We start from the raw sequence: 12,504 nt of genomic DNA on the forward strand, positions 1-12,504 counted from the left end.
AAATTTGTTCCATGCTCAAGCATGTTTGTCCGCATATATCCCCTAAAGTCTACTTCATTTGACTAGTGTGATCACTCCGTGCCAGGTGAACCATACCGTGCCCTGGCCTGCTTGGAAGAGTGGGCTAAGGCCCAGTTCGGAAGGATTTGGAAACCGTGTGATCACTAAACACACAGACATGACGTCAATGATTACTATGTAGATAGTGCAGTTCTCATTTCATTCAATACCATTTAATGTAAAAACAGGTTTTTATTCTCACCTTACAGAAGAACATGAATTATAGATGGCAAGAAAAGCTGCAAATTCCTCCCTCAATATCATTTGTCTCCATAAAAGTTTTGTACATGCAGCACGATTAACAGCAAAATGCTACGTTACACACTCGGTCTTTGAGAGGGTAGAGCATTGTCCTGCCCTACACGACTCAAAAAAATAAATAAACAAATAAATGATGAACTAGTCTGCAAACTGAATTAGACCTCCCAAGAGCCATTCTCTTGGAATACTACAGGTTTTTCATTTTTTTTGTTACAAATGGTGCATACTGGCAGTAAATTGTTGTGTACCAGCCAGGCCAACACCCTCACCCCAGCCCCATTCTCTAATGAGTATCATCCTGCTCAAACCACAAAAGGTGGTGTCTGACAACAGACACCTACCAGAGGGAGTTGGTCTACAGGTCAGGAATATCTCAGCCAAGCTTCAGCTCCATCATGCTTACAGTTCTGGTAGGCATAAACAACTAATGAAATGCTACGTTCTGTGTCCTTATGGTATAGTTGTGTGTGCCAACATAAAAAGGAAATTTGTAGGCGTGTCTGGTTTTCCTAATGTAATTAGGGTAATTAAATGCACTTGTATTGTAATAAGGGCGCCTAGCAAAATTAAACTGTTTTTATTAGCCATAAGTAGTTGCATACCATTAATGTACAAGTCATCTGTGCTACTAAGACTGACAAACACCGTGGCTCAGTGGCCGGTGTCTCCTCGGGACTCATTTATTTGCAGGGAAAGAAGCATTGGCAGATGATTTGTTGATGGTGCTGTAATTGGCAGTTTCATATGGCCAATATTCATTGTAACAGCAATCCTGTCACTACATGTGCCAGGTGATAGTGACTACCAGCTCAGGCTCTGGCACCTTACATATTTCCCTGACCCCACAACACAGTCAGTGGGTGATACATTGCCGTAAAGGGTGCATCATTGGACTCCTCAAATGCAGGTGGTTGTGGTGTCTGGATATGTCAGGTGGGAACCTGCTCTATCAGTCAGTGAAGGTCTGCATCATTGGGACTGCTTATATATGAGGTTAATTAGCTTAATCCTTGTATGGTTGCTGCAGGGTGGCGTCCTGGAGCGGTTCAAGGCTTGTTCACATACACACATGTACAAGATGATCTTGGTTTATTAAGAGTAAATTGTGTACAAATGTGTGTATACAGGGTTTTGTAAATCTTTTTTTGTTGCACACATACTTTTATGCTTGAATCTATAAAGATTTATAAATGAGTCCCCAGAGGAGTATTGGCTCTAGACTAAATTGTATAAGCCAGTTTAGTAAAAAAGAATGAATGACTTAAAGGATGGACAACTGTAATCTCGCCTGTTATATTCAGAAGAAGAATGCAAGGACTACAGTCCTTTTATCTGAGTTATGTTTTACATTTTAAAACCCAGCGATTCATTCAACTGCAATTTCTAATTGCATCCTTCAACTGCAAGATGCTATAAATTGGTCACTTCATTGTGCTCACTAAGCATGCAAAAATCCAGTATTTTTATTTCTGAATGATCATCATGTTGTCATCAGTTTTTGTAGGGTTATTACATTTTAATTCAACAAATGGCCTTTGTTTTAAACATTTTTGAATTTGAATTTGGTTAAACTAGGCATATGAATTGCATCTACCTTCCAGCCTTATGAGCTGCAACTCTCCCTCTCTACCCAACCACTCCCCCAGAACCCCCCCCCCCCCCCCCAATTCCACGGTATACCATATTTACACTTCAAGCTGTTTGAAATTAGAGGATTTAAAGAGTGTTGGATTGGTGTGTCATTTCAGTGATTTGTAAGTTTACACCTTCATAGCTCCTAAGCTCTTTTGAGTAACAATTTTTTTAAAATCAAACTTTTGAGCCTCAAACCTGCTTAAAAAGAAAAATAACAAGCCTTTTGGGATGGTTATAACATATAGAGGGACAAGTAACAATTTTTATATTCAAGTGGTTGTTACTCAAGGCCCTTCATTGCTTTATTAATAAATACAATACAAATTGTAAAAAGATTAACTCTGACCTTCAAAAAAGAAACTGAGTTATGGTCACATTTATGAGTTATATACCATGAAAAAAATGCTTTTTGGACTTTTCAATGAGCTATGACTGAGCTTTGTAAGTTTGACAGGAAAAAGCTGCAGCATAACAAAACACACTAAATTATTTTTTGCTGCCTACAGTGAAGAAGGAATGCTTGTATCTCACGTCTAGGTTTTGTGAGTATATTTAGTAATCAAAATATAAATGTGCTGCTGAAATTTACTATATGGCATGACTACAGTAATTTTAATAACACTGTTTACAAGGCAGAACATGTATGATGAGTAATTCTCGGTAAGTTTAAACTTAATCACAAGTAGAGTATATCAGTGGTTCTCAAACTCCAACATGTTTTACAATCCTTGAATCGTTTTAATTTTAATTGTTCTTATTGAATTGCCTGGTCTTTTTTCTCATCTTTTATTCTGCACTCAAAATAAATTACAGAAAAATTATGACAAGACATTCAGAAATTATTTTTGTTATGGCTTTAATTGCTTAAAACTGTTATTTTCCTATGAATATGCTTTTTTCCTGTGTCGTTTGATCCTGTAAATGTATACTAATTCCAGTCAGTCAAGAATAGAGCAGATACCCCGGCAAATAAGACTGACAGCTGAAAGGCTTCAACAATTTAGCATCAGACACACTAACGCATTCTTTAGTAATGGCTTCAGTAACAAGGAGACCTGGAAAAGCAGACAGAAAATTAATGAAAATTAGGAAAGCATTCAGACCCCTTCACTTTTTTTCAGTTTTGCTGTGTTTGCAGCCTTGTGTTAAAATTTGTTAATTTTTCCCCAGATCAACCAATACTCAGTAATTCAGAATGACAAAGCAAGTGCAGGATTTATTTTTTCTCAAATGTCTTAAAAATAAAAAACTGAAATATTGACATGAGTATTCAGGCCCTTTACTCAGTACAGAGGAACCTCGGGTCATGAACGTCTCAGACCACATATAAATCGGGTTACGACCAAAAAGTGTGCCGAACTTTTGCATCTCACAACCACACACTCTGGTGATGAACAAGCCAGTTTCCCTTCCGGTGCGTACGTGCCGATGATTTCCGCACGTGTTCAGTCTCTCCCTGTGCAGCGAGAGAGAGAGCATATATATATATTTACATACAGCTTGTACGGTCCGGAACGGATTAATTGTATTTACATACAATCCTATGGGGGAAATTACTTCAGGTACAGGTTCCACTGTACTTAGCTTTGCACATCTGGGTTTGGGTATCTTTTTTGCCTCTCTACAGATCCTGTCAAGCTCTGTCAGGTTCTGTGAAGACTGTCAGTGTACAACTGTTTCTAAAGAGATATTCAGTTGAGTTCAAGTCGGGGCACTTGCTGCGCAACTCGAGGGCATTCCCACATCTGTGACTTCTGTGCTTTGTATTTTGGATCATTGTCCTGTTGGAAGGTGGACATTGGCCCAGTCCGAGGTTCAGAGCACCCTAGAGCAGATTATAATTAAAACCTGCTTTTGCTGAATTAAACTTTCCCTCAGCTGTGACATGATGCTGATCTTGGTTTCATCAGACTAGAGATTTTTTTTTTCTTTCCCCTCACAGGTCGAAAGTCCTTTTAGCTCCTAGTAGGATTCATGAGTCTTTCACTGATGAGAGACTTCTTTCATGCCATACTGTCAGAAAGTCCATATTGCTGGAGTATCACAGTGATGGTTTTCCTTCTAGAAGTTTCTGTAATCTGCACACAGGTTCTCTGGAGCTTGGCCAGACTCACCATTGTGTTGTTGGTCACCTGTCTTACAATGGCCAAGGAAGTGGGTGTAGAGGCTCTTTGGTTCAGTCAAGTCATGATAATGTAAATCTAAAAAAAACACTACCCCTAAAGTATACATAAATGCTTTGTATTTCCAAATAAAAAATTGCCAAGCTTGGTGAAATTTCTGCGCTAGCGTTAAAACGCAAACTGGAAATTAGTGGACAAAATCGGTATTTTACAAGTCAGTTAGAACTGGCACAAGTGAGAACATTCAGGAAATTTACTGAAGCTTCAATAAAATGGAAGTTGACCCTAGTCCCTTTCCATTGGTCAGTTAACTATAGTTCATGAATTATGTGCACATCAGTTAAAGTTTCCATTGATAGGTAGGTTAAATTAATACTCTTGAGGATCAAGTTGATAGTAAATAACAAACATTTGAAAAAATCTCAATTTAAACAGCTTTTAAACTTTTCAGTAATACGGTATTTATTTAAATTTTTGGTTATAGGATTAATTGCTGGTTCTAATAGTTACCATTCTTGGATGTTATATGATTCTTTACTCTGGATTAATTTTAATTAAGAAAATTTTGCAATTGTTTACTAATATTACTGTTATTTATTATGCAGAAATTATATATGTGCTTTTTAGCTGCTTTTTTTCATGTAATATCCTATGACAGTTTTCATTTGAAACATTTGAATTGAACAATGATTTTTCAATTGTTTTAAGGTAGCAAACTCAAATGTTTACTCTTTACAGAAGGAATAGCTTGTGGCACATTTCTGAAAAAAGATTAAAGGTTCACTTTGAGTTTGCTTGTATGTACTACTAAGTGGGAAGGCCTTCACCTGTAACTGATGGCATAGCCATGGTATTTACACTTTGCGTAATATATATGAATTTCGTTTTTGTTTGTAACATTTTATCTGCATACCCTTTTTTGAGACACTGCATGCATTATTTATGCATAAAGACACAATTTAGTTGGCTGTGCAACCTCTTTTTATTATAGCATAATGCACTTCTATTAAGATGTATTTTATGACTTGGTTTTCTAGGTGAATAAATTAAAGGACCAGGGCAATAAAGCCCTTAGTGAGGGTAAACTTGAAGAAGCTGTGAAATGCTACACAGATGCCATTCAGTTGGATCCTAAAAACCATGTGCTCTACAGCAACCGCTCTGCTGCTTATGCCAAGAAAGAGGATTACTACCATGCTTTAGAAGATGCAGAAAAGACTGTGCAGCTCAAACCTGATTGGGGCAAGGTGAGCACAAGATCTTGATTTATTTTTATTGTTTTTTTTTTTTTTTTTTTTTTTTTACCAGCAGTACTCCACATATTGACTTAAATGCTAATTTCATTCCAAAATAGTCTGCATGTAGAAGACAATTGTTTAGTTAATCTATTTGGAGAATAAGAGGTTGATTGTTTAAAGTCGCACTGTGTGTCACTAGAAAACTTACAATTTTCATCTGGACTTTATAGTCAATTACTTTAGTTAAATTCTCCACTGTTGTAAATAAAGTTATACTTAAAAATTCTCTGAAAAAGCTGAGTTTTAAGCTTAATACTTTGTCCTGTCTTAGGGATATTCTCGAAAAGCTGCTGCTCTGGAGTTTTTGGGGCGGTTAGAACATGCAAAAACAACTTATGAGGAAGGACTGAAGCATGATCCTACAAACCCGCAGTTAAAAGAGGGACTGCAAAAGTTGATGGCCAAGATGAACGGTACTTAATTAAGATTAACCTATTTTTGTTCTACAGTTAGAAATTATGAGTTTAGACAATGTTTGTACTCGTTGCAGACGACGATGGTCTTTTATGCATTGGTACTGATACTAGGATCTGGGGGTGTTGCGATATTAGAACAGTTTTAATGAGAACAGGCCATTCAGCCCAAGAAACCTCACCAGTTATATATCCACCTGATATTTTCCTCAGTGGGTATTTGAAACCCATGTGTCTGCATGAAATAGCCAAAATCTGTTCATACAGTTCAACTTGCACAGCTGAAGCATTGTACTGAATGGTACAAATTTCTTATATTGTTTTTCAGTCTGTTGAAACATTCTATTAGTTTGAGATGTTATACTATTTAGTATAAATGGTTGCTGGTTAGAGACTAAACCATGCCCACTGAACAATTTATTTAATTATATTAAAAAAAATCAGATTTTTCCCAGAAACTCCTCCTCATTTCAGAGGTCTAGGGCTTGACTCTAAAGAGAAAACAAATTGTATATTTTCTTTAACTCTTAGAGAGAAATATTCAGCCCTCAATTATAAAAGGAAATCCTGGGACGAGACTTTCTCAGAGATCATTTCAACTCCCGTGAGAGAGAATTTCGGGTCCCGCGAAACAAGATGTTTGCCAATAGATTTTGTCAAGTCCCACACTCCTCTGAAACATTTACAACCACACCCACGGTCCAGTCACTTCTTATTCATGTGAATGGTATTGTCAAACACGATTCCTGTGCTCTTGGCTCCAAGCGGGGTCAGAAATAAAAGACAAAGAGTAGAAGACAAAGTAGAACATCGTAAAGAGGTTCAAAAATGATGGCGCAATACACATGCAGAGCAGGTTAGAGATTATGAAAGTACTAAAATTTAAAAGTCTCACAAAACTGATAGTAAAGATCGTATTAGCTCTTACAAATGGAAATTATTACTTGGTAAAATAATGGAAGAGCAAAAAGAGATTGAATATATGGACATAGGTTATATGACAGAAGTGTGTAGTTATTGTTCAGCTTTAATTCATGTTGCCATCCGGGAAAAGTAGTGTTTCTTCCCAATGAAGCGTATCCGTGAGAAGTAAAAGATTTGTTGTTTGGTGAAAGTGAAATCCTCGCACGCGAGCGGCAGTGATATGTAGTGGCTTGCACTGCAGGCCTCTGGGGGGGGGGGGGGGGGATTTGGCGTGCAAAGCCCCCTAGTTTTCCGAAAAAACAAAGTTTTCTGAAAGCACACACAGAAATCAACCTAAAACGTCTGTTGCTGCATGCTGTGCCTGCCAGTTAGGCAGGAATGCATGGTAGGCTGGCTGCCAGGCTGTCTTCACGTTGCAGGGGCAGTAGAGCAATTGTGTTTTGCAGTGCAACGTAATCTGGTGTGTACTTCTTGTTGTTGTAAGTGGTGGTCCTCCCAGGCGAATGTTGTCCTGGGCATGTCGGCTAACTTAACCTGTTCAGCACCACGATCAGCTGGGAATTGATAGCTGATGCTGGCACCACACATTCGTTTTCAATCACTTGTATCAAAATTAGAATCTAATAATATGCAAAACGTCATTCAGAGTATTTTGCTTTACACATTCACTTCTATTTCTCGCCAGATGTCAATGCCTTTTTTGCCGGTATTAGCTATTCAGTTTGAGAGTCTCGGTCAAACCAAAGAAGCTAACTTTCCTTCTAGCAAAGAGTCCAACTAAAACAATTGTGGGTTTTATCACCATTTACAGTGGATTACCACTGTCAACCCCTCCTTTTGACAAAAGTTGACATCCGCCCTGAAAGCGTTATACAGTAGATAATGAACGTTGTTTTTTCTCTCTATTGAAAAAGCAAGTATTTTCTCTCTCCTTTTTTAATGGGACATCACTTCTTGGAGGAGCAGATAATGTCCCTGATTTTCTATCTGAACAAAGCATCAGGCAAGATTTTTTCTATGCTAATTTATAGTTATGGTGACTGTGGTCTCATGTTTAAAACATTTTTCTGGAAGTAGAAGAAAATGGGAGGGAGTGTGAAGAGAAGAACTGGAACTTGGTTGGGGTTGCTTGGGAGCAGAATCGGTGGCTACTGTTTTGTCAGTGTGCATTGCTACAAATGCTAAATCAAACTGGAAAATGTCAAACTGCTGAAAACATGCCCCAAACCCTTAAAATCCTGATGGCAAGAACAAAAATTAGTGTGCTCATATATGTAATGCTGTTATGGTAGTAGGTGATTGGGGGCCATGTTACTGTTTGTAGAGTCTTTGGACAAACTGCCTACTGTTTCTGAAAGGAAGTCACTTTAAAGACAACATTGCAACTGATAGCTTGTATTGTTAGCACAGGTGATTTATAGTTTTTTGTGGATGATAGTTCATTTGTAATGTGTAATGAAAGTGTAGGGTTGAGTGCACATGAGAGGTAGCAGTTGCAGACTTAGTGCCGGTTTATACTTAACTAGACAAAGCGCCGTTTCGACAACGTAAGATGAAACGGGCACGAGTTTGTGTTAGCAGTGTATGAAGAACAAATGATAAGTAACGAAGAAGTTGTTTTGTAATGATTGCAGTCCGCTTTACTCATTACTGTACAGGCTTGTACTGTTAGTTGATGAATTTTCCAGGCCTATGGTATAATATTGAATGATGAATGTTCCAGTACAATATGGAATAGTAATAAGTATAAGCACCACAAACCTGATATAGGTGTATTGAATGAATGCGTAATTGAATCAGAATGTGTAATTAGGCCTCAAGCTGTAGTCGAAATCGCCTTTCAGGCCTCTTAGAGCTTTAATCGAAGTCGCCTTCTCTTTGAATTTTTGCGGCCGTAAATCCGCTGCTTGCCGCGATGTTGGGGTTGGATGTCGGTCTCGTAAGGTTTTTCAGGCAGCTGCGCAGAAGGCAACTGCGCATTCAGCTTTGGACGGACGAACAGGAGTGAGTGAGTGAGGAGGCAGGCGAAATTATGTAGTAAGATGCTCAGAACATGTACATGCACACATCGTGTCCTGCTCCACTGACAGACTGAGGAGATCGTTTCTCCCCCACACTATGCGACTCTTCAATTCCACTCGGGGGGTAAACGTTAACATTATACAAAGTTATTGTCTGTTTTACCTGCATTTTTATCACTCTTTAATACTGTTTTTTTATCAGTATGCTACTGCTGGAGTATGTGAATTTCCCTTTGGGATTAATAAAGTATCCTATCTATCCATCCTGACACAATACATTTTAAAGGTCTCACATAACATCTTCTGTGCCATCTCCCGCCCCCTCCTCCAAATGTATGGCAGCGTATTTGAGCCACAGAGAAAAAAAAAAATGTGTGACACAGTGAAAAGGTCTATTTTGTGATTAAAGTGGGAATTTCGTCTTTAATCTTGAAATATCCACTTTAAATCTTGTAGTTTATTTTAACATTAAAGTAGACCGTCATAAACGTCATCCTAAAACTGACCCAGTTGTTAATGGCTACTTGCTTCAGGAGCTACCACCTGAACTGACAGCAGCCGCAAGCAGAACTCTCCACACAGAATGCATTAAATTTCTGCACATTTAGAATCCTTATTTTTATACTTGACTATGGGGCTCCACCCCCGTGTTTGGTTTACCGGATACAGTAATCCCTCCTCGATCGTGAGGGTTGCGTTCCAGAACCCCCCGCGAAAGGTGAAAATCCGCAAAGTAGAAACCATGTTTATATGGTTATTTTTATATTGTCATGCTTGGATCACAGATTTGCACAGAAACACAGGAGGCTGTAGAGAGACAGGAACTTTATTCAAACACTGCAAACAAACATTTGTCTCTTTTTCAAAAGTTTAAACTGTGCTCCATGACAAGACAGATGACAGTTCCGTTTCACAATTAAAAGAATGCAAACATATCTTCCTTTTCAAAGGAGTGCGTGTCAGGAGCAGAGAATGTTTGCTTTTTTCTCTCTCTCTCTCTCTCTCTGACAATCAAAAATCAATAGGGCTGTTTGGCTTTTAAGTATGCAAAGCACCAAGCAGCTGCAAGGAAGAGAGCAATGTGAAGGTAGTCTTTCAGCATTTTTTAGAGGAGCTTCCGTATCCTCTAGGCCAGTGTGCGAACAGCCCCTCTGCTCAGAGCAAGAGAGAGAGAAAAATAAACAATCAAAAATCAATACTTGCTGTTGGAGCGTTTAATAAATAATAAAATAATAATAATAATTAATTACATTTTTATAGCGCTTTTCTAAGTACTCAAAGCGCTATCCACACAGGGAGGAACCGGGAAGCGAACCCACAAACTTCCACAGTCTCCTTACTGCAAAGCAGCAGCACTACCACTGCGCCACCCGTGAGGATAAGTATGCGAAGCATTGTGCGGGGAGCATATCGCTTGACAAAGCAGCCACATGTAAGCTCAGTAAGGATGGCAGCAATGTGAAGGTAATCTTTCAGCGTTTTTTGAGGAGCAGCCGTATTCTCTAGGGGTGTGAACAGCCCCCGTGCTCACAATGTATTTGAGGATTTTTATTTAATACATAATACATGCTCTGGTTGGGTAGCTTCTCAGCCATCTGCCAATAGCGTCCCTTGTATGAAATCAACTGGACAAACCAACTGAGGAAGCGTGTACCAGAAATTAAAAGACCCATTGTCCGCGAACCAGCAAAAAATCTGCGATTATATATTTAAATATGCTTACATATAAAATCCGCGATAGAGTGAAGCCGCGAAAGTCGAAGCGCGATATAGCAAGGGATTACTGTATACAATTTAAAGAGATTATTTTCATGGGAATTGTTACTTACATATGCCTTATTTTCACTTTTACTTTAAAAACTTTTGTAAAAGCAATACTTGTCCTTTATTTCCGGCCCTGTGCGTGGTTACATCTCTTTCTCGCAAGACGTATAACACTGCTCGCGTTGTGGGGGGGGTGGGGGGTTTAGGGCGGCTGAACGTACACTAAGGATATGCCATTGGATCATCTGCTGTCTTTCTGCTGCTGGCGAGCTGCCTGTTCTGCTTGTCGTATGTCGTTGTTTTAAGAGCTGGGAGCACATGATGCGGGTCTGCCAAAAGCAAGCCAACAACTGCAAGGTTAGATGTCTGTGGATTTGTTTTAAATGATGGCTCACTGCCGTGTCTCGAGTGACATTGTAAAAACAATAATTGTCCTTTATTTCCGGCCACGGGCGTGGTTAAATCTTTCTTGCAGAACATATAATGCTGCTCGCATTGTGAAAGGGGGGGGCAGCTGCCCGTCGATCATTTTAAAGCCTGTACAGCCGCTATCCTTTTTGCCACTTCGTGTCTCTGCTGCTTGCGTTGTGATCGCTTCTCCATGATCATACATATACACCTGACCGATTTTTTTTTTTTTTTAAATTAAAGTTGTTGTTGCTTTAACTGTTGTGGGACCACAGATTCTCATAGCGTATGGTCCATTATTGTGTAAATCTACGTTTTGTGCACTGAATGATGCGAAGGTGAAAAGACTTTTCTGCTCTTTGCCTTTTATTTCTGACCTCGCTTTGTCCTGCTATTTTTTTCAATTACACCTGGACCTGATGATTAATTTTGTTTTGTTTGCGCTAATGCGATCTTTTAGTCGTGGACGTTTCATTTATAACATATTGTCCTTTATACGCTTTTTATACACTGAGACCCCTGGATCTGTGTGTGCTGCATGCGTTTACAGTACTGATTTTTTTTTTTTTTTTTTTTGCTGGCCATGCTCTGATACTGCTTGTGAGTAGGGCATGTCTTGCAAGAATCTCATGTTCTATATCCCCGCGAGACACTTCGTGGCCATTCTTTCATCTTGCGGGTCTTTTATTTGTCTTCCGTGATCTTAACATGAAGATCACATATCGTCTCCTAGTCATTTCCTCCCACAGGATTTTTTTTTTTTTAATAATAGAGAGATATCACTTTCATGATGAAATGCATTAAAGTATGTATATTACATTTTGTAGGTAAATCATTATCTTAGTTTTAAATAACGAATACTGTTAATAATTACACATGTGGGTGCAGCACAGGGGCAGAGTGGTAGTGCTGCTGCTTCGTAGGGAATCACATCCTTGGTGTTCTGTGCCTAGAGATTGCATGTTTACCTGGTGGTTTTCCATAGTGTGCTCTGGTTTCCTTCCAAAGACATGAAGGTTTGGGGATTTGGTGATGTTAAAATGAAGGTAGTTTGTGTGTGCTTGTATTTGCCTTGCGATGAGCTGATGCCCCGTCCAGGGATTGTTTCTGCCTGCTTGCTGGAATGGGCGCCCCCCCCTGGATTGATGGATGTATTCAGTAATCATCCTTTTTCAGAGCTATTGTGGTAAGGTGTCCTGAGTTTTCTCACTGTGATGATATCTCGCATTGCCACCTGGTGGAATCTTTCAATGTACGCACAAAAGTAGAAACAGTACAACACTTGCGTAGCAGTAGCGTCTGCAGGCGCACAGTTTGTGTAGCTTGAAGTATAAACCCGGCCTTAAAGATTGTTCTGTAGTGTCTTGATATTAAGAAAAAATTCAGGCATCACAATTTTAAGTAAAAATATCGGAAAACTTTATATGCAGTGAATGGTTACCTGAAGAATCTAAACTTTTGTTATTTGCACATCATGTACAATTAGAAAAAATGTGTATCTAAATATTAAAAAGAAAATGTATGTGTGATATGCATTATGGAGCATAAGTATCGACTGGCTGGTTTTCTCCCATGGCTAAGCCTTAAGAGAGAAATA

The 12,504-nt window shown here is 38.9% G+C and overlaps 1 protein-coding gene across 1 annotated transcript in view; it reads left to right on the forward strand.

Annotated features, from left to right (window-relative positions):
* stip1 (stress-induced phosphoprotein 1) overlaps positions 1-12,504 on the forward strand; it is a 54,128-nt gene that overhangs the window by 4,859 nt on the left and 36,765 nt on the right. The window contains exons 2-3 of the mRNA XM_028809662.2: positions 5,117-5,326; positions 5,649-5,790. Of these exons, the coding sequence (XP_028665495.2) occupies positions 5,117-5,326; positions 5,649-5,790 (352 nt within the window). The remainder of the gene's footprint in view (positions 1-5,116; positions 5,327-5,648; positions 5,791-12,504) is intronic.

Source organism: Erpetoichthys calabaricus, chromosome 1 (genome assembly GCF_900747795.2).
Source record: "Erpetoichthys calabaricus chromosome 1, fErpCal1.3, whole genome shotgun sequence".
Classification (NCBI taxonomy): Eukaryota; Metazoa; Chordata; class Cladistia; order Polypteriformes; family Polypteridae; genus Erpetoichthys; species Erpetoichthys calabaricus.